The 21234-nt window shown below is 44.7% G+C and overlaps 4 protein-coding genes and 1 pseudogene across 5 annotated transcripts; 3 read left to right on the top strand and 2 right to left on the bottom strand.

Moving 5' to 3' along the window:
* Positions 1-1713: 1713 nt before the first annotated feature.
* On the bottom strand, positions 1714-4096 carry LOC103993804 (protein DETOXIFICATION 48-like). The gene is made up of 3 exons (XM_065119889.1): positions 3967-4096; positions 2410-3895; positions 1714-2287 (listed from the first exon to the last, which is right to left on the bottom strand). The coding sequence occupies exons 1-3, from the start codon at positions 4027-4029 to the stop codon at positions 2115-2117; spliced, it is 1722 nt and encodes a 573-aa protein (XP_064975961.1). The 5' UTR covers positions 4030-4096; the 3' UTR covers positions 1714-2114.
* A 3553-nt stretch (positions 4097-7649) lies between these two features.
* On the bottom strand, positions 7650-10409 carry LOC135618729 (sucrose transport protein SUT2-like; annotated as a pseudogene). Its single transcript, XR_010489117.1, has 2 exons — positions 9692-10409; positions 7650-8393 (listed from the first exon to the last, which is right to left on the bottom strand). The product of XR_010489117.1 is annotated as a sucrose transport protein SUT2-like (transcript).
* Positions 10410-10814: 405 nt separating this feature from the next.
* Positions 10815-13354, top strand: LOC135619448 (transcription factor bHLH18-like). The gene is made up of 5 exons (XM_065121459.1): positions 10815-10868; positions 12136-12201; positions 12278-12721; positions 12802-13185; positions 13277-13354. The coding sequence occupies exons 1-5, from the start codon at positions 10815-10817 to the stop codon at positions 13352-13354; spliced, it is 1026 nt and encodes a 341-aa protein (XP_064977531.1).
* An 874-nt stretch (positions 13355-14228) lies between these two features.
* LOC135618728 (protein TUNICAMYCIN INDUCED 1-like) lies at positions 14229-15898 on the top strand. The gene is made up of 3 exons (XM_065119888.1): positions 14229-14417; positions 14494-14844; positions 14948-15898. The coding sequence occupies exons 1-3, from the start codon at positions 14313-14315 to the stop codon at positions 15725-15727; spliced, it is 1236 nt and encodes a 411-aa protein (XP_064975960.1). The 5' UTR covers positions 14229-14312; the 3' UTR covers positions 15728-15898.
* Positions 15899-17775: 1877 nt separating this feature from the next.
* LOC103993810 (uncharacterized) lies at positions 17776-21025 on the top strand. Its single transcript, XM_009414004.3, has 5 exons — positions 17776-17916; positions 18284-18404; positions 18533-18636; positions 20547-20678; positions 20832-21025. Exons 1-5 carry the CDS (start codon positions 17914-17916, stop codon positions 20856-20858), a joined length of 387 nt encoding a protein of 128 aa, XP_009412279.1. The 5' UTR covers positions 17776-17913; the 3' UTR covers positions 20859-21025.
* Positions 21026-21234: the final 209 nt, after the last annotated feature.

Here is a 21234-nt window from a genome sequence, read left to right as displayed (position 1 = left end):
GTCGTTATCATCGCGTGTTCCATTGTGCCCATGCGCGTGGGTCAACAATGATTGTTTGTCGCTTGTAAGCCGCTTGTCGTCCGTCACCCATGGTGGGGTGGTTGTCCTCACGATTAACCGACGACCTCATTGATCGTTGCGTCATGTCGCCATGTTTCTCATTGGTGAAACGCCTCTATGGTGCACTACTGACTGCGTGGCTATGCATATGCATCGATTGACGACCTCCATAATCGTTATCTGCAGTTATGGTTGCACTTCCTATTGTGCAGTCATTAAGAATCATGGTCTCAATAATACTGTAGTCGATAGTAATCCATTAATCAAACATGAGGAACTTTGCATCACCCGCAAGCAAGCCATAAAATGGATTGGATAGAAAAGTAGATCGATAATATAAATTAATCATTTATGCATCATAAATAAAAATTGAATAACACCTTGTAAGCGAGTAGCGCTAACAATTAGATCTAAAGTATTTAATTTCACAAACATGACTCTGATATCAATTATAAGCTAAAAAATCATCCTTATGCTTCATTTATACAAGGGGAGATGAGAGAAGACTTGTAATATCTTATTGACTGGTCCACGTGATAAGAGGAGATAAAAGAAAATCTATAATATTTCAACAATATCAAGTATCTTCGTCTCCTCTTAACTACATATCCAAGTATCCACATATCTACACATTATGTATATAGTCTTTAGGAGGTCCTGTCTATTTATAGTAGATAGTCCAAGATAAATAATTAGGAGAGTCCTTCATATCAAGATCATCTCCTAAGAAATCATATCATAATTAAATTTTTTTTCTATTAATCGATAATTATTTATCATATCTATAATATATCTTACCAAATTAGATAGAGAAAATAAAAGCATTACTATATGTTTTGCAATGACTATACAAGCCCCATTCCACATAGAAACAAATGGGAGAAAAAACTAAAAGGCGATAATATATCAGTGCCGGAGCTCCATTCATCGTTGTAAGTCTAAAGTAAATCATTAATTTATCTTCTCTCTCTCTCTCTCTCTCCCTCTCTCTTTACAGGATTCATTCATTCATACGTGTGAGTCTAAAGTTAATCATTAATTAAATTTATTATTAAAAATTCATTCATTCATACGTGTGAGTCTAAAGTTAATCATTAATTAAATTTATTATTAAAAATATCTATTTACGAGAAAAAAAAATAAATAATAATAATCCATATTGGTAAATATCGAGAGAGTTGAATGATATGTATCGGAGTCTAGCTCATAATATATAAATAAATCTAAATTTTTGGGTTAAATTGGTATCTAACTTTATATATATATATATATATATATATATATATATATATATATATATATATATATATATATATATAATTTGATTAGTTCCACTCATTCATCGTCGTAAGATTTCTAACAATTATGAAGATAGTGCGACCTAACCCTTGTTCAATCGTATCCTAATTCCGACATAGAGTTAGAATCATTTTTCTCGATCACCTTTCTTCGAGAAAAAAAAGAAAAATCCTCGAATGTGACCATTGAGATAGAAATCACAGTAAAAAAAATCATTGTTCGAAGATTTTTCGTCTACAGTCAGAAGAAGTCTTTGATTAGAGAAATATTCTCTTACGAAAAAGCATTATCGATCGTGATTGATGCTGACGCAGCATATGAGCTTCCAAGTGCCAAGTTGTGTCCCAGCAGCAATATGCATAGTTCTATACGAGGAGTAATTATGCATGTCGCCCACAAGAGATCTAACGTCTGACCCCTTTATTGGAGACAAAAGGTACACCCGGATGAGGTAAGCCTCATGCACATGACTCCACCAGAAGCCAAGTACAAGCACAGAGTAAAAAAGCACTAGATCAAGCAATCAGAATGCAAAGAACCAAACCAAATCGATAGGTTTTATATGGTGAGAAAGCTCTAAAGCAAGATTCGATTCTTTTGAAGGAAAACTGGTACGAGAGCATATCGAAAAGCAACTCTAACACTGTAATGCTTGACATTGCTTTCGATGCCACTTTATGGTACTCTGTGCATTGAAAAGTCAAGAAATTAAGACAGACACATGTAAGGAAGAAAATGGGACTGATGTACTTCAATTAATTGGCTTCGAGGTGAAAGAAGTACGGAGGAATGCTGAAACCAAACCTCCGAGAGGGAGAATGAATGTTCAGTGGTGGTACATGTGCTGGCTGCTCTCTGAAGCGGGACCGGAGAAGGCAGAGCTGAGAGTGACCGTGGCATCTGCTTTCCACTGCGAAGCAGCATCGAACTACCAAAAGCTCCAGCTTTTAGAGTTTCATGTATATTCTCTCGATCGATGCATCGGATTAGAATTAGAATGCCAAAAGAGAGAGGGAATAGAGAGGTTGTAATGGCAGAAAACCTACTCACCCCGCACAGGAATGAGGGGAGCCGTTTCTGAAGCACCGAGCCTCTTCACATCGCCATTCATGATGTGTGCGGCTGTACTCTTATTGCCGCCGGCGATGGCATTAGTAGCAGCAGTGAGAGGAATGAGAGGAGGAGGAGAGTTGGAAGGTTTCGTCAGTTCTCTGGCTTTTTCCGCCTCCACCATCCAATCCGTTCTGGCGAGCGCATACGCCATGAGAGTGGCGCACGATGCCTGCGCCGCCAGCAGCCCCAGCCATAGCCCCGGGAACCCCATCCTCCGGAAGAAGCCCAGGAGCACGGCGACGGGCGTCCCGACCAAGTAGAAGGAGCCCAGGTTGATGTTGGCTCCGGTGGTCGGCCTCGCGCTCCCCCTTAGCACGCCGCACCCGGTGGTCTGAGGGCAGTTCCCTAGCTCGCACAGCCCGGCGATCGGCAGCGCCAGTGTCGTGAGCTTCAGGATCTCTGCGTCGTCGGTGAACAGCCTCCCCCACTGATGTCTCATCGACGTGGTGAAGGCCATGGCCGCCAGCCCCAGCACGAGAGCGCACGCCAAGGACACCATGGTGGCTGTCCGGGCCTTGGCGGGATGGTTGGCTCCTAACACGTTGCCGACGCGGGCCGACACCCCGAAGCTGAGCGCCGACGGGAACACGTACACCAACGACGTGGTCTGGATCAGTATGCCCATGGAAGCGACGGCAGCCCTAGGGTTGGGAAGCAGGCCACTGAGGAGTATCATGAGCTCGTACCACCACCACTCGAGGCAGACGGACACGCACGAGGGCACGGCGAGCTTCAGCAGCGCCGACCACCCCCTGAGGCAGGTCATGCTGGGGCGCACCCACGAGTCCTTGCACGAGCCAGAGCACAGCACGAAGAGCAGCAAGCAGACGAAGAGATTCAAGTTGGTCAAGACCATGGCCAAGGCCACGCCCGCGATGCCCATCCGGAGACGCACCACGAGGAGGTAGTTCAACGGGATGTGGAGGACGACGGAGACGACGGAGCAGCAGGTGACCGGGAAGGTGACATTCTGAGATCTCAGGTACACGCGAAGAGGGTGGAGAAAGGAGAGGAGGAACAGGTCAGGAATGGCGAACGTGATGAAGACGTGGGCGGCGGAGGCTATCTGCTCGTCCTGCCCGCACCAAGACAGGATCCTCCTCATGTTGCGCCAAAGGAAGGAGATGGGGACGGAGGCGGAGAGGAGCAGCAGAATGGCTCGCTGCAGGGTGAGGCCGAGGAGCTTGCGTTGCTTGGCGCCGAACGCCTGGCCGCAGATGGGCTCCATGCCCATGGCCAGGCCGGAGAGGACGGAGTAGCCGGTGATGTTAGCAAACCCGATGGAGAGAGAGCCGCTGGCGAGCTCGAGCTCGCCCAGGTAGCCGAGGAAGAGCGTCGAAACCATGGCGCGCGAGTAGAGGACGAGACCGGTGAGAGCCGCGGGGACAGAGATCGCCCCGATGGCTCTCATTTCCTCCACCACCTGAATCCCAAGTCATGCAGCATCAGAAGACACGCGGCGGCTTCGTAGAAGAAGCGTACACACAGTGTTACCTCGGAAGCGGTGGGGCACCGGTGGAGGTCTCGACCGAGGGGATGAAGAGGGAGATCCTCCATGCGAGTGCAAGTCTCAGCCTCGGAGATGGGAGGGAGAAGGGGTGAGACGCGAGGCCTCAAGTAGTGGAGGAGGACGCCATGCCGCGGACACGCGTCGATGGTATGGTGTGATATCAGAGGTGGGGAGGCCCAATGGGCAACTCGAGGTTAGCTCGAGCACTTGTTCCCTCCCGCTGACCAATACAAGGCGAATGGGAAATGGGCGGCTGATGGTCAAATAGTTCGTTGTCGGTTGGGAAACTGTTGCTTTCGACGTTTGCCGCTCCAGACACTCATGCCATGGCCATCATATCCTGCATTTGACTTGCAACCGAGAAATGTGAGAGCATAAACCAGTACCGTATGAACAACAAGATCATGCTACTTGTTTCATACACTATACTTACCAATCACCAAATGAACAGTAAGAGAGAGACTTGAGTTCTAAATATGCCGACAATTAGAAGGTGTGAGGAGGAGGCAAGTAAAATGGAGAGGACAGACACCGAGGCAGCAGTAAATGGGGCAGTGTCAATAAAGCAGTTGGAAGGTAGGAAACAAGAGGACATACGTGCCCCAATAGACCGCCCACTCATCCATGGGCATACTTTTCCACAGCATTATCTTTTGACAAGCACAAACCGAGACAACGTTCTCTGCAAATAAGCTGAAGGGACACGTATGTGCAACCTGTGACCAAAGAGTGCAGTGTGGACACTGATCACCTGTCACCTTCTCATGCCCAGTTCCCAGTCTCTCTCTCTCTCTCTCTCTCTCTCTCTCTCTCTCTCTCTTTCCTGCTGCAGTTTAACTCTATCTTTGTAGCTTATGATCGGAACCTGTATCATTGACCTAGACATTAGGCCCCATAGAAAACTCTCGCTATATAAAATGGTCCAAGACAGGTGAAACTATACAGGTAATATGTTGGAATTTAAATTTGGCCACACTCGGATGCATGATCAGCACATAAGAGGTTCAAAGAAGAAAAAAAAGCTTACCTGCTGTCCGTCGTAGAGGATGAGTACAAGTGGAAACTGAAAGAGAGCATTGGAGAACATATCAACAATATTGTCTTCTTCACGACACCGGGGGGATTAGCAACATAGCTAATACCATCAGAACGTAAACAAGGCTCTGAGGGGGTGATGATGAGCCTGCAAAGAATACTTGCGTTACAGTTGCTGATACTAACACAGTTCTGATGAGCGATGAACAGTGGACCACCACCAGCTGGGTTGGTGGTCATGATGACACCTGGCTGAAAACTGACCTCCATGGCCCGAGCATTCATAGAGCTGCAGTGGAGACGAATGGTAGGGCCAGGGCTAGTTTCCTGAGACGACGAGGCTTCTGCAACGCGCATTGCTGTCTCTATTTAAGTAGGCTCACTGAAGAAAAAGAACCAATTCCTGGAATTGCCAATTATGTGTTCAAAATCCTGTAAATCATCAATTTATTATCAATTATCATAATCAACCAACATGATGCAGATAATAATAATGAAAGCAATAATGGAGAAGAAGGGTGGCAGCTTGTCGGGCACAGTATCTTCACTAATTCTTGTTTGAGAAAGCATTCTTCATCGCTGCATGCAATCAAGGTGAAGATAACCAAGGGTTCAATTTTACAATATTTAGATATATGATCACTGATGGTGTTCTGGATTTACGATCATAATATTCGCTTTGATACTTATTCCATAAGTATATCCATGAAGCTTTTTGAGTCCATGAAAAGCAAACATTGTAGGCAAATAGATTTTTTCAGTGACCAGAACTTTGCCATGGCACCAGCCAGGAACTTATTTCAAAACGCTGTATATTCTATCTAGGCTTAGATTTCTAACAGAATATAATAAAGTTTAACTTAAAAGACAGCTACAGAAAGGCAGAAGATATGCACTTATAGGAAATCATTGAAAGTGTATTAAATTTATCTGTTTGATACACTATAGTGATAATTGTTTCTGTATGCAATAGCAATCAAATAGCAATATAGATCAAGGAAGCATTAATAAAATACTTATCTTTGACCCCTTCGTCCTGCAATATGGGACCGAGGGAGACCAATAATTGCCACAAGTCCGCTCACAAAAGCTGCAAGTCCTCCTACAGCAAAGGCTGGTGAATTGGCACCCCCAAATAATTGGTCCAATGGCCCGCTTCCCTAAGATATGAGTACCTGATTTAGCACAATTTTCATCAGCAAAAATCAAGCATGGCAACAAACATATAGAAAATCACCATCTTTATGAAAACCAATAATCATACTAAACTATATTTGATTAGTGACAAATCAGACAGAGGTCAGTAACTGCTAGTTATATTTATTGCACTGTCGGAATTCACTGAATCTGCACCAGTTCTATTGACCAGATTAATCGTGGATTTCTTCCGTGATAAGAACAAATTACCACATCGATTGTGATAAGCATGGCTTTCATCATTTTTATATGGCTTGCTACCACCAAATGACAATCAATTCATACCAGGAGCAATATAAACCTTTATCTCTAATCAGACATCTATTATAGATTCTAGCAAAGATATAATTTATCATCGTAGTATATAAATTAATAACCAAAAAACGCAAAGGGGTTGCATAAAGAATCAAATGCGAAGAAGACTGTTTGAACGCATGAGAGGAGAGTCCTCCAGTATCAATATTTTCTTGTTTTCAACAACTTTAGCACTTTTATGTCAGATTGAAAATGAGTGGCAGCATCTCAAAATCCTTTTGGAGCCAAGTCACAGAGTTTTTATTAGCAAGCTCTACCCAACCCCAACTGATGGAAAAATACTTCAATGATATTGATGATCATGATAAACCACAAGAAGAATCCATTTACTCTATGACTAAGGCATGTAGTTTTCTTCTTACATTCTAACTTCTTTCATCTTTGTGTATACCCTTATAATGATACAAGTATCTCTTATTTACATCAAGCCAAAAGCCATAATAGAGGATGATATAATATCATTCAAAAAATCACTTTTCTACTTGATCATCCAATGGGACTACCATTTGCTCCTAAAAACATACAAGACAGGATAACTAATGACAAAATATTTGTTATGTCAATATGATAGTGAAAAAAAATGTCTACCTGAGGTATCACAATTGCCAGATTTAAAATGCCCATGGCCAATCCTGAAGTAAAGAGACAATTGTTTCAAAACTGAAAACAGAGTAAAACAACAACTGAAACAAAATAAAAGCAACTTGTCACCCACCCTGACCAAGCCCTAAAGGTTCTATACATGCAGATATCATTGCATAAGGAATAGTATGTGACCTGCAAAAAAAAAAATACTAGTTAAACAAATTAATAAGAGCATCGAAAATACAAGTTACAATCATGATATGCAATTTCGAATGGTACCACCCGGTATGGGCGGTACGTACCAGTCCGACAGCATACCGGTATACGGACTGCTCGTTACCGGACGGACCGTGCTATAGTGCTACAGTAATATACTGTAGCAGTGCTACAGTGTTATAATAAGAGGAAATTGCTCGGTAAACTTTGGTGTACCGTTCGGTACGCTGATACCATACCGTACCGAACCAACCTCAAAACACTGGTATAGTACGGTATTGCATACCTTGATTACAACAGCAATAAAAAAGACTCACTTCCTAAGGTACCCCGAGAACTGTAAAAATAACAAGTGCAGCAATAACAACACCATATGGAGGGAGTCCATCTTCTGGGTATTCCACATTTTTCGCCAGAGAAGATATTATAAGCATTGCTAGAAACCATAAATACATGAAAATGTTGGCAATTCCCCAGGTCAAGCCAGCACCCCACTTCCTGCAGAGTTTTTCCAAAACCACTGAAGTACAACCGACAACAATGGAATTTAACATTAGACCAGGAGCCCCCATTCTTACTCCAGTTTGATAATTTTTCCCTTCATTTGGGTTTCCCTTGCACATCTCCTGGCCCATCCAATCAGTATCAAAAAGAATGAAAGGAAACCATCCTATCCAAGTAAGTGCAGTGACAATTAGAACCGTCCATATAGGCAGCGTAAGATATTTACACGAACCAACTAATTCCCATAGAAAAGCCTCATGGCCATCATTCAACTGCACTTGTACTTCTCCAGCACAATCCATAACTCCACTGGCAGAAGAAAGAGGGATTTCCTTGGCTGATAAGACACTTACAGTAGTGGTGATCATAAGAAGAACAACATCAAGAAGAAAAGCAGATATGAGATTGGCACAATTTATGCTGCATGCTGCAGTGACATTGAAGAGAAGGATGCTAAACCAACGACTATAAGAACCAGTAGCAAAGCCAAGTACATTCCCCAGTGCCATGAAGAGTGAAAAATAAGCATTAGCTACCCGAGTCCGTCTACGATCTTTTCCTGAAATTGCAGAAAATACATGAAAAATATACAGCAATTAGGTAAGGTATAGAAAAAATATGAAACATCTTGAGCTCTTTTAAGTTACTAATTTGAAGATTGCCATGAAGTGTATCTTTTGGGCTACAGGACTAACCCAACAAGAAGTTGGGCATGCCATTTCTTCACTAAAGAAATCTTCCAAGTAACGAGCAAGTTAACTTGTTCACTTGTGCAAGTGTCTTTTGTTGTCTTTCTCATGGTAAAAAAAAACCTACACAACAGAAACAAACTTTGCCATTTTTAACCTCTGTTCCACAAGAACTCCCAGATACTGAAAGCGACTCAGAGTTTTAAAGGATACGGAACATATTAAATTTAAATCAAGTCCAACAAATACATGACCAAAAAATCATGGCAATCAACAAAATGAAGCAGTCAAATCAACGCAACAAGGTGAGCAAGCTCTGACATTCAATCTTTATAGAAATACATAGGAACATGGAATCTGAAGCTTCATAGAGATATTCATCGGTAAAAGCTTCAGAGGAGCATATACAAACAATATCAACAAAAAGCAGCTCATACACACATGTGGGAATCCTTTACAACTCCACCTGTGACCGAGAACCAATTCAAGTCCGGCAACCTTTGATTTGAGCTGGAAGGGCAGTGAGATACTTGTGGACCTTTGGAAAAATGTTACAAAGGCCACCAGTTCCATCAAGGATTTTTAAAGCGACAGCTTAAGGCCAGAAAGGTTTAATGGCAGGTTGGCATAGGAATCCAATGGCAAACAAGTCCACGAAAGCCTACACAAATAGAACATAACATAGTTCACTAGAATTGCTATTAAATACCGCATACATTCTCATCCGGAAATGATTGTCCAGATGACAACTCAGAGATGAATCAGGAACCTACTGTAACAAGTGTGGGGAGCTCTCCTCTCACCTCTCAAGGGGTGAGACTGATACTGTATATTTAGCATGGCATGAGCAATATGTGCTCGACATTTATAAATTAGTACGTTTCCAAGATTGTCTCCTCCATCTAACCAATGTAATTGAAGAGTAGCTACTGGTAAAAACCATACCATAGACATCGCTGGGATATGGTATTGTTCATCCCAATTTATCCTCCATCCGACTAATATAAGAGTAGCTACTGGTAATAATCATACCATAGACATCCCTGGGATATGGTATTGTTCATCCCAATTTACCAAATATTCGAGGACATCCATACGCCGAAACAAAGAACCCTCAAGTTGTACCGAATTCGTGAACAAGAAGGGGGAGAACAGCGAAACGACAGACCTGTAAGATCGGCGAGGAGGGCCCTGCATGGCCCCTGGATGGTGTTGGTCACCACGTCGAGCAGCCAAAACCCTAGCAAGTAGACGGCGATCGCCCGGTGCCGGGTTCCCCCGTCGGCACGGTCGCCGAGGGCATGGCCGATGTCGGCGGAATACCCGATGAGGAGCACGGAGGCTGCGATGGCGGCGGCCCCACCGGCGACGTATGGTCGGCGGCGACCGAGCGGGCTGGCGCAGTGGTCGCTTAGGTGGCCGACGAGGGGCTGGACGATGAGGCAGGAGAGGGGCCCGCAGAGCCACACGAGGCTGGCCCATTGGTGGGGATCCCCAGCTCCTGCACGTACGGCGTGAGCAGCGAGAGTTGGAGGGCCCAGCCGAACTGGACCCCGCACGCCACCGACGCCACCCGCAGCAGCAGCCGCCGAGGGACCTTGTGCGTTGCCGGCGTCACCGCCACCTTCCTACACCCCGCCTCGGCAGCGGCCGCCGCCGCCATCGAGGGCCTACGCCGGCCGGGGACAACCGTCCTCGACCCTCCAGCGTCCTGCCTTAAACTCTTTGGCGGCGCCATCGCCGTCGAGGGCCTCTCTCGCCCGGGAACCGTCATCCTCAACTCTCCTGCGCTCTGCCTCCACCTCTTCCTTCTCTTCTTCCTTCGCCTCCCTCCGTCGGTCTCTCTTCCTAACAAGGGGAAGTGAAGGGGTATCGTAGGAAAGTGACTCGAGCATCCCGTTACAGAAACGGTTCGGAGGCGAGCGGGGAGGCCAAAGAAGTGGGGCGGTGGAAGAGGGGGGGTCCCACCTTCGGCATAGCTGTCCGTTTCCCTTGACGACAGCGAACGGAGGCTGCGGGTCCCGCATTGCCCACGACCCAGGACGTGGCCATGATGGTGTCTCCTGCACCGGTCGAGACAGGGAAATCCACACACCTCCCCAGGATCATCAACCCGGGTTTGATCGAGATCAGGCCTCGGTGCGGTACGGAAAAAGCTTTGCGCCTCGTACATGGTACTCGCGTGACGCGCCTGCCATGCAACTGGAAAAGACCCACCCGTAGTGCGTCGCACGTCCCCCAAACAGGTCCTCAGTACGATGCGTTCGAAGGGGAGGAAAGGCGTGGGGCGCATGACGGTGTCGGAGTGGGGCCCGGCCTACCAGCCAGGTGTCGGCCTCAGTGAGGTGACCCACCACCGTCGCCGTCAACGGATCAGGCGTACGTCACCCTGTCGGTGGAAGGGTAATGATGTATAAGAAGATAACGCTATATATGTCCTAAAATATGTGGGGCTACGTCGCAAGGCCATGTTAAATTTGAATGGTTGTCGCATGTGTTGACCCTTTTGTTCTGCGATTAAGATTTTTTTGTTCTGTAAAACGTAAGTGGTGAAGATGGTTGAGCTTTCTAATTGCCAACTTGATTTGGTGGCAGGCCAGTTGCTAATTCCACAGACTCCCATCTCTGTGGGATTCTTTAACAGGATGCAGATGTGAGATGGGGGCAGGTGAAGGTCTGAACTAATAATGACATCCAAGTTGGGATTGAAGTATTGTTTTTGAGCAATCATAAGATGATAAGGATATATTTCATAGCTTCAAGAAAGAATAAGGTAGCTCCGAGATTGCAGGGATAGCTTCCCTTGACTATCATTATATCTTTGGTGTCAGTAGGTGGTTCCTCCTTTAAATTGTTTATTAGATTGCAGCTTGATAATGTTGAGTTGAAGCATCTTCTTGGAGTATAACAATCAGATGCATAAAGATGCCAGCTTGGAGTTTCTTGCAAATGGTGGAAGCTCTTCCAGCTCTCTTCATGGCAGCTTGGAGTTACTTGGGGAGCCAATTTCTCTGGGATTCTCAAAGATCTGACAGAACAAAAATAAATCTGGGAAGCATTTTAAAATCACAAGTGGGTGTGCTGAGAAGCCAATTATTTCTTCGCTAATAATTCAGCCATAAATGAAAGTTGTGTATAGCCTTGATATGATGATGCAGGCAGTGAGAGGATGATAAGCTCTTGGTTTACTGACCTTACTATTAGCTGTAGCAGATGATACGTTAACTAAATGTCAATGGGATGGAGGAAAGAAGCAACTCAGCAATCCTCATGTAAACACTTCGTTCAGCAATCTTAGGATCTTTTAATCTTTGGCTATAGATCATCTCTTCCTTAAGCAGGGCAAGAACTTGTTATCCTCAAGCTGTCCATTCCAAGTCATCTGTTTATTTGGTTTACAAGCTATCTTGTATTGACTAATGGAGATGAGATATAGAAGCAAACAGGAAGACCACCGGAAGAAGCTTCACGCCCTATAAAAAGACGGCTCCTTTCTTCCTCAGAGAAACGAGGAGCTTTTTATCTTCTGCTGCAAGGTTGGCTTTCCTTCTTCTTCTGCCTCTGCAGATGGACTGGTTCCTGCAAAACTCACTGCCTTTGTAATTGATTCAGGATCTCCTTGCAAGGGAAGTATCTCTCGCCATGGAAGCGTTGGCGTCTCCGTGCTATTCCGACATGGTAAGGAGCTCGAGATCAAGTTATTCGTTGCATGATAGTGTTGGGAACTGTGTTCTTCATATTGTGAAACTGACAGGGAGTGGATCAGAGTTTCTTCCGTCAGTGGGAGTTGAGTGCTTTTGATCTTCTCGGTGCGCAACAACTGGAAGCGGCTTTTGGGCGAGATTTGGATCAGTCTCCCTCATCCGAAAGCTACACCTCCTACCCTTCCTTCCATCCGGCGGCCAGCACCGAAAGGCCCAATAAGATCGCCAAGACCAGCAGCTGGAGTTCTTGCACCACCTCGTGTCCAAGAATTCTGTCATTTGGCAACCCGGAATCGCCCATCTGTCTTGCTGCGACGGTGAAGCCGAAAGAAGAGATGGAAGCCTTGATCCTCGGACAAGGGGCCAAGAAGGTAAGCACGGGGGCTAAACCCGCCGCTCAGAACCAGGAACACATCATGGCGGAGAGGAAGCGACGAGAGAAGCTCAACCAGCGATTCATAGCGCTGTCTGCAGTAGTTCCTGGCTTGAAGAAGGTGAGCTCTCGATTGCTTCCTCTGCTTTGATCAGCTTTCGGCACATCTGTTTTGATCGAAGTAACATTCCTCTTTGCAAGACGGACAAGGCTTCCGTTCTTGGCGACGCCGTCGAGTACCTGAAGCGGCTCCAGGAGAAGGTCAAGTCCCTGGAAGATCGAGTATCGAAGAGGAACGTGGAGGCGGCAGTCCTCGTGAAGAGGTCGCAGCTATGTGCTGATGATGATGATGATGATGGCTCCCCCGGCGATGAGAGCTTCATCGAAGGCCAAGGAGGCCAGTCCCTTCCGGAGATCGAGGCCAGGGTGTGCGAGAAGGCTATCCTGATCAAGATCCACTGCGAGAACCGGAAAGGAGTGCTGGTGAAAGCTCTCTCCGAGATCGAGACGCTCCACCTTCGCGTGATGAACACCAGCGTCGTGCCCTTCTCTGGTTCTTCTCTCGACATCACCGTGGTGACCCAGGCAAGAGATTCTCATCTATACCTCCACTATCGACCTCTCTGCACTCAACGAGTGAGGAGTCGGTGGCTGAACTTGTTGTCTTCTTCTGCAGATGGAAGAGGGATTCTCCATGACAGCCAAAGACCTGGTGAAGAAGCTGAACTCGGCTTTCAGACAATTCATGCGATGAAACCACTTGAATTCCCTGACTTCTTCTTCTTCTTCTTCTCTTTGTCGACTGCGCTAATGCCTTTAAGAACTTCTTCTTCCTCTGTTTGTCCCTCGACACACCAAAGGTCACCATTTTCACTTGTTTTTGCTGCACGGGGCTTCCATCTTCAAGTTCCTTGCTCTTCTCTTCGACTTTTTCGCATGGTCGAGTCACTTGATCATGTTTTCGGAAGAGACGAGCGAGATACTTGGCTCTGTTTTTTGACTTCTTCTTTTTCTAGGACTTCATTGGGGGAGGTTGACTTTCGAAAACCTCTCTTTTCCTCCCCCTTCCCTGTTGTCCTTTTTCTCTGAAGAGGTTGACTATTTAAGCCTGTTTCTCAGCTTCCCATCAGTGTTTAATCCTCGAAGGTTGACCGTAGGAAAAAGATGGTGCACTTGTAAGTCATGGGGAAAATTTGAGCCACTCATGAATAATTCCTGGTTGTAATTTTCTTTCTGTTCTTGTAGAAATTTCTAAGTGACACCCAACATGCTGTACTCTCACAAACAATTTGCATGGGCTGCATGGTTATATATACACACACACACACTATGTTCAGAGTTCGGGTCTCGGATCTGCCTGCATCCAGATCCAAATCCAATAAAATGTCGGATATGGGTAAAGGATCCTCATCCGCGAGAGCTTAAAGCAACGGGTGTTTCAAAGCAGGGCTTCAATTACGATCTCGTCCATTAAATATCCATTTAGAAGAGAACGAACGGTTGTGATCATGCCAAGTCGCAGGCCACTGCGCAAAACCGTCACCCTTTCCCGGCCGTGTCACAACAAATGGTCACGCGGTTCGCATCACTCTCTCGCTTCTCATTCGTCGAACTCACGTCATACTGATCCTTTTAAACCCCACCCCAACCGCCGTAAAAATTCAATTTTTATTCTCCTCTTCGTTTCGTTTCTGGAATTCCTTCGTCGATCCATGGCGACTCGCTCTCTGTTGCTCGTGGGGTTCCTCAATCTCGTCATGGTGGGAGTTTCGAACGCTCTAATTTCCTCGAATCCATCGACTCACCGAGCGATTTCGGTAAGGGAACCCTGAAATTTCGAAAATTTCCCCCTCTTTTACGAACTGCCCTAATTGATTTTTGGCGAACATGAAGAATTTGAGGGATGCGGTCGTCAAGGGGCTCGGGATCCATGCGGAGGGCGTGGAGGTGTCGGGGTTCGACGTGCGGGACGTACGGGTGGGGCAGTCGGTCGCCTACGAGTACGACATCGAGATCGATAAGAAGGTGATCCCGATCAAGCTGTCGGAGGACGTGAGACGGTGGGATTCCGTGGATCGCACCATCTTTGGAGAGGACGGGGAGGGGGGAGGAGATGCGACAGGGTTGGTGCGTATGGGGAGGAGGCCTGATTCGATGGTTCCGCCGGTATTGTCTCCGTTTCAGCTGGCCGGGCCTTTGGAGCTCTGGATTCAAGACGGTGATGATATGAGGCTTTTCTTGCCGGTGAGATGCATATTCCCATTTGTTTCTGGTGATCATTAATTGAGTTCAGCTTCTAAAAATGTCCTTTTCTCGGTCGGTCTCATGCGACAACCCACCTCTGCAGCACGATGTCGAAGCAGGAGCGCTGAAGAAGGTGATCTTGTCGGACGGCGCAGTGGTGACAGTGAAGGGCGCCAGGTCCGTCAGCCTCAGGCGCCCGCTCGAGCTCCCCCTCCCTTTCCTCCTCAACCGCACCCATCACAGTGGCCACCAGGACGCGTCCGGCCTGCTTGCCACCGCGGAGGCCGTGCGCCGTGCAGCCGGATCGAAGGGCCAACCCCTCCTCTCCCTCCGCATCGTCGGCCCCACCTCCCTGACCTCCTCGCCGTCGACGTCACCCCACGACAAGCTCAAGCTCAGGCGCTTAGCCCCAGGCCTCGTCGAGCTCTCCTCGCGTTCCATCCCAACCATCGCAGTGCAGAAGCCAACCCTGTGGCCTCTGACATCATTGAATGGGTCCGATTCCAACCTCCAGGGATTCGAGGAGATGCTGGCGTCGGTGTTAGGGCCAAAGGGCAAGGAGGAAGGATCATTCCAGTTGCTGAGGGCAGAGGTATCAGCTAGAAATTACATCAAGACGGGCTTCACACTTGTGGAGAACATTTCGGACGACGAGGTAGATCGGTCAGGGTTCCCAGAGTGGATGACTAGACCAGAGAAGGCCATGACCCAATTCGAGGTTCTCGCTCGGATGGAGGAGAATGGAGAGGTCGTTCCAGAGAGGATCGCGGTGGTGAAGCCAGTTCAGGTAGCGGACAGTGAGCTAGAAAGCGTTGCAACCGGAAATTCCACCATGTCCGGGGCTTCAATAGTTCACCCTCCTCCAAGCTATTTCACCTTGTGATCCTGTTCTGCGTTGCTGTCTTCTTGCCGAGAAACACCCCAAATGTAAAGCTGCTTCTTTTCGTCCGTTTGTATCGCCAGCTGATGTACGTAAATCTACATGTATTTTATGGTAGATGTATAAAAATAAGGTTTTGATTAATCTCTATGATAGATATGGTATTTCTCTTTCCATCCAACTCGTCTTTCTCATATGACTCCCCACTCAACTCAAAATGGTAACAAGTCTCGGCATTATAGAAGAGGTTTCTTGGTTTCTTCGCTCAATCTTCTTGTTCAAGACAAGGGAATCAAAAAATGGGGTCTAAAGAACCCTAATCCTCTTTTGCGGGAGATGAAATTTCGAGCACGGAGAAGATACTTTTGCGAGATAATTCAAGAAATCAAGGGAGATTCAATCGCATTGCAAGGGCAAAACATCAACGACGAGGCAACAACCAATCCACTTCAGAGAACACCAGAAACGAAAGAGAAAGACACGGATGCGGTGCCGGCGGTTGGGCGCGGCGCCCTTCATCATCATGCTGCACCAGTGGCCGGGGCTTCTTCCGCCCGCTGCGCCGCTGCCTCCCCCTTCTCCTCGGAGACGAGGGTCCAATCCGGAGGGAGGACAGGGAGCGGCGGGTACACGGTGGGGCCCTTGCGCCTGAGGTCCCAAGGCTGCGTCTTCTTGGGCCTCGTCTTCATGTGGTGCGACGTCGCCTTCTTCTGCGGCCGCGACGAGCACTCCACCGCCATCCCGCCCGGCGACGGACTCTTGGGTCTCCTACCGTAGTAAGGCACTGCAATCGCATTTGCCAACATCCCGGTGATCGACGCCATCGTCTCCTCACTCTCGGCTCTCTTACTCTTCTCTGTCTCCGGGGGAGTTCGGGGGTGATCGAGATAACAGAGAGACGGCGAAGGGGATAACGTGCGCAAGTTGGGCGTAGGCGAATGGTTGAGACTCGCTTCTGGTGTTATCCTTGGGGATGCGTCGCCTACTCCGGACCCACATGGCATGTCATGCTCCGGTAAAAGCTTTTCACTCCATTAACTTTAACTATTGGACTTTATATGTACATATATATACATATATATATATATATATATATATATATGTATATAGTGTATAATTATTTATTATTTAAGATATTATTTTTTAAAAAAAATATATATTAAGTATATATATATATATCTCTTCTAAATTTTTTGCAAAAATAAATAATTTTGACAAGATTCAATCCTAGAATCCTACTATTATATATATCAAATGTTAATAAGTATATTTGTTACGCTAATACTTGACTAATATTTAAGGTATACTAATTTATTATATGATATTTTATTCTTTCAACTTTTGGTAAGGAGTCTCGTTATCCTTCTATCCTTAGTTTGATAAATAGATTTCAAAAATATATTTGATGATATTTTAATCTATTAACATTTGATACATCATCACGAGACTAGTGTTTGACATGTAAAATTTATTACACGAAGTATTAATATATAAAAATAAGTTTTAAGTTGTCAATTTTTTTTAAATGGATTTGATACCCACACGGATTTACCCTTTCGGAACATGTACGCTCCAAAAGGTACTTTTCAAGAGTAAGAGAGATTCGATCATACTCCTTAATCAATGCGAAACTAAATGATTATCAGTATCAAATTAAGCTGAAAAATACTCAACAAATCTATTGGATAAGTTGTAAAGTATTGTTTTCCTTTGGATAGTGACTTAATACCATAATTTATCTAATAGTTCTTTTTAATTTATTTTTTTATATTTCTCATAAAGGAGTTGAGATATATATATGGTTCCATAAGAGTGACATGATATGTTCTTTGATCCCAATAATATATTCTTTTAAGAATTATCAATTTTAATATTTATTTTTGCTATGCTTTCCCACATCTTGTGTAGTTTCTATACAAGAAGAAATGTAAGACCCCCATAGTTGGGAATAATGGAAACGATGGGGGCTCCTTTAGGAAGGAAATCCACCACCTAGCCTAGAGGCTAGAATAACACTGAACCCACGGGTTCCAATTAAGCTAAAAGTTCCAGGGGAACAAGTCACCGCGAATCGCTAGGGCACACTTTCGGCCGACGTATAAAAGCCCCCGAGGGAGGCGGAAGGGTTTTAGGGCTTTAGGGTTGTCTGCGTGACGTCGCTTCTCCGCACCGCAATCCACGTCGAGAACATGGTGCGTCTCCTCATCCGCCGCCTCCTCTTGTAGTCTTAGGATTCTCGATGGGATCGATTCTAATTGTTGTTTTCCCTTCTGATGTCTGTCTTCTAGAGATTGCGATCTTGGTTTCTTCTTAAGAGATCGCGATCCTTTTTTCTAGTATTATTGGCTCGTTTGGGGAAGTTGTTTGGGAGCAGTTCTTGTTTTCCCTTTTAATCTTTATTTACTAAGGGTTCTAGTGGGTTGTTCCCTTTTAATCTTAATTTAATCTCTGTTTCGTGGGTGTCTTTTCGTACAACTTTCGTGGTTTCTTCGCTGAATCTTCTTGTTCTCCGTTCCGATTTATATTTGTTGGGTCTTGACGGTGTCATCTTGATATTAGAGCACCGAGGCTGTGAATCCGAAGGCGTACCCTTTGGCCGACGCTCAGCTGACAATAACCATCCTGGATCTGATCCAACAGGCAGCCAACTATAAACAACTCAAGAAGGGTGCTAACGAAGGTCATTTTCGTTTATTTGCGCGCGATCTCTCTCTCTCTCTCTCTGTCTCTCTGCTGCACTTCTCTGTGGGTTTGATGGTGATGGCGTGTTTATTCATTGTCGTTCTTGATTTGCTTTGCTTGTACCAGCAACCAAAACCCTGAACAGAGGTATATCCGAGTTTGTGGTGATGGCAGCTGATACGGAGCCGCTCGAAATCCTTCTCCATCTCCCCTTGCTTGCCGAGGACAAGGTATGCCGTTTCTTCTGTGAGTTATTTGGGTATGGTTGCTGCTGGCGACACTAGGGTTAAGTGAGTAATATAAATTCGAGATGCAGTGGTGGAAAAAGATGTAGGACCATGTGTGGCCTATCATGCTGATTGTGCTTTTGTGCTGTGACCTTGTTCATTAGTTTTAGGCCTATCGTTATGCAAAAAATATAGGGGAATATTGTTCAGCCAAGACCATGTGTGTTGTTGAAACCGTAGCCAGGTTGGTCTGGGTGCAGGATATGACATAGTGTGGTGGTGATGGATCGGTCACTTGGATAGAAGGTTGATCTGATAACCGGTTCAATGAAGCGAATAAATTTAAGAAAGTCCAAATCTATTCATATTAATGTAGGCGGCCAACATCATGATTTTTGATGCTTGTTCAGGAGGGAGTCAGTTTAGTTTGATATAATCCTTGGTCCTTGTAATTATGATTTTTGTGTTTGATGTTCCAAATGTTTTTTTGTTTTAGATTAAGCTTGTTAATCTTACCTCTGTTTGCATTATAGCTTTTGAGTGTATTATTATGGTATAAATTCATTTCTTAGTGCATTACAATGCAAATTTTAAGAGTTGAGTACCTTTATTCGACTTGATTAATTATCTCGAGTAAAGAAACAACATACGTGTTTGTTTGCGGATTCAGTCTTTTAACTGTTCGTATGTAACGCAAGAGGCCATATCTACATGTCAATGGGACTAATTATCTGAGTTCATTGCCATCAAACTTGTTTAAGCAGTGGAGTAGGGTGATTTCACAACACAGCCTAGTCACTGTTCCTTTTTTTGTTGAACATTCTCTGATATTGTCGTTACCATTTACGTGATGACTTATGGTGAATAGCCTTGAAGAAATGAGCTGATTAATTTCTAAACTGTACTGGTTGTAAAGTAGCATTCTTCATTTTTTAGCATTTAGCATTTGGACATGTTTATTAAATAAGTTTATAATGAAACAAAACCATAGTGCTGTGCTTGGTAGCTGACACCCTGAACATGTTATAATTTGGCAAGAAAATCTACCATCACAAATAGCTGTCGTAGATCTAGACTGTACCATAGTGATATGTTGTTGAGACATGAGAATGCATATGGTCGGATTTGCTAAAATTCTAAGTTCCATTGCATCGTTCTCATTGTAATCAAAAGTCATGCATGCATGTAACATAACTGTTAGGTTTCTGGTATCATTGAACAGAAGCTTTTACAAGTAACATGTTTCCTGTGAGACGCTCATCATATTAAAGCCATAGTGAGCACAACATCTGTAACCCCTCGAGGGATTCTTTAAAATTTGACCACTAAAAATGCATATGCTTTAATGAATATTTTCTTGATGTTCTGGATAATATGCATATTCTGGGCTCATCCTTTTTTGTCACCATTAAATAGCATGCTTCAACGCCCTTATATTCTTCTGTATACCTAGCTGCAAAATCCTCTTGTATATATTCTAATCTAACTGTATTCCCGGGCAACTGGCAAACACAGTTGAAGCTAGAGTCTTCCAGATGTTAAAAGTGATCTCTGGTGCTGGTTTTAGTTATAGTCTCTTCACTGTTATAAAACATGTGAATTTCAAGGAGATTGTTCCATTCCCTTGTTTCTTGGGATTATTAGTTTCTGCAAAGGGTCTAACATCGAAAAAACAAGATAGGGAATGAATATGTTCATGATAGGATCCAGGTTTTCTTCTATGTTGCTTTTTTGCTGCACATTATTTCCATTTATCTGTTGTTTTTTACTATGTTTTTTATTTAAAAAAAGTCTTGAGATATTGTTGTTGATGCTGAACACAAGCTTATACGACTGTCATCTTAGCTACAAATATATGCTTAAAATGAATCAGTATTTGAGTTTCTAACCTGTTTGAACACTCGCAATGCCAGAATGTGCCTTATGTTTTTGTTCCTTCCAAACAAGCTCTTGGTCGAGCTTGCGGAGTTACGAGGCCTGTGATAGCTTGTTCTGTTACCAGCAACGAAGGTAGCCAGTTGAAATCTCAGATTCAGCAACTCAAGGTGAGCTCCCCATCCCTCTCGCGCTGATTGTATTAAGTTGTGCTCTTTTGAGCCCGGATCGTTAGAATCATTCACGCTGCATTCGACTTTCCCGTCTTTTTCTAGCGTGATTTTACATGGTGGTAGCATTAGTTGACACCGGTGACATTGCAGGATGCTATAGAGAAGCTGCTGATCTAGTTCCGGGGAAATGACGGGCTGATGATAGGTGGGGGCCTATAGGATTTTGACTACCGTCTACGGCTATTGATTATGTTGCAATTGTCTGGTTATTTGAAAACTCTATTTATTGCCGGGTTTAAGAAATGCGTGATATATGGGCGACCTAAGATATAGCCCTTCTTAGACTTTGCGAGCCAGGCTGTAGAAAATATAAAAAATGTTTGCCCAACTCGTCTACTTCAAATAAAAAAATGTAAAAAAATATAATTCCAAGAATATTTGAATGATAAACCATAGGCAATATTAAATATTGTACCAACAAAAGTATTGATAGCTTCTTACATTAAATAATTTAAAAATTATGAATGCAAAGTATTTTGTAAAAAATAAAATA

Source organism: Musa acuminata, chromosome BXJ2-8, assembly GCF_036884655.1.
Source record: "Musa acuminata AAA Group cultivar baxijiao chromosome BXJ2-8, Cavendish_Baxijiao_AAA, whole genome shotgun sequence".
In the NCBI taxonomy this organism is placed as follows: domain Eukaryota; kingdom Viridiplantae; phylum Streptophyta; class Magnoliopsida; order Zingiberales; family Musaceae; genus Musa; species Musa acuminata.
This window is presented reverse-complemented; position numbering and strand designations above follow the sequence as displayed.

What these genes read in the sequence shown, in the direction of transcription:
- LOC103993804 (XM_065119889.1), bottom strand. Translation starts at nt 4,029, where the DNA reads ATGGAGGATCTCCCTCTTCATCCCCTCGGTCGAGACCTCCACCGGTGC. An exon ending in GGTGCCCCACCGCTTCCGAG is followed by an intron (nt 3,896 to 3,966) that starts GTAACACTGTGT and finishes CTTGGGATTCAG; the next exon opens with GTGGTGGAGGAAATGAGAGC. An exon ending in TCCCCTCATTCCTGTGCGGG is followed by an intron (nt 2,288 to 2,409) that starts GTGAGTAGGTTT and finishes AGCTTTTGGTAG; the next exon opens with TTCGATGCTGCTTCGCAGTG.
- LOC135619448 (XM_065121459.1), top strand. Translation starts at nt 10,815, where the DNA reads ATGACGGTGTCGGAGTGGGGCCCGGCCTACCAGCCAGGTGTCGGCCTC. An exon ending in CAGGTGTCGGCCTCAGTGAG is followed by an intron (nt 10,869 to 12,135) that starts GTGACCCACCAC and finishes TAATTGATTCAG; the next exon opens with GATCTCCTTGCAAGGGAAGT. An exon ending in CTCCGTGCTATTCCGACATG is followed by an intron (nt 12,202 to 12,277) that starts GTAAGGAGCTCG and finishes TGAAACTGACAG; the next exon opens with GGAGTGGATCAGAGTTTCTT.
- LOC135618728 (XM_065119888.1), top strand. Translation starts at nt 14,313, where the DNA reads ATGGCGACTCGCTCTCTGTTGCTCGTGGGGTTCCTCAATCTCGTCATG. An exon ending in CGACTCACCGAGCGATTTCG is followed by an intron (nt 14,418 to 14,493) that starts GTAAGGGAACCC and finishes GCGAACATGAAG; the next exon opens with AATTTGAGGGATGCGGTCGT. An exon ending in ATATGAGGCTTTTCTTGCCG is followed by an intron (nt 14,845 to 14,947) that starts GTGAGATGCATA and finishes CCACCTCTGCAG; the next exon opens with CACGATGTCGAAGCAGGAGC.
- LOC103993810 (XM_009414004.3), top strand. An exon ending in CAAGAAGGGTGCTAACGAAG is followed by an intron (nt 18,405 to 18,532) that starts GTCATTTTCGTT and finishes TGCTTGTACCAG; the next exon opens with CAACCAAAACCCTGAACAGA. An exon ending in CCTTGCTTGCCGAGGACAAG is followed by an intron (nt 18,637 to 20,546) that starts GTATGCCGTTTC and finishes TCGCAATGCCAG; the next exon opens with AATGTGCCTTATGTTTTTGT.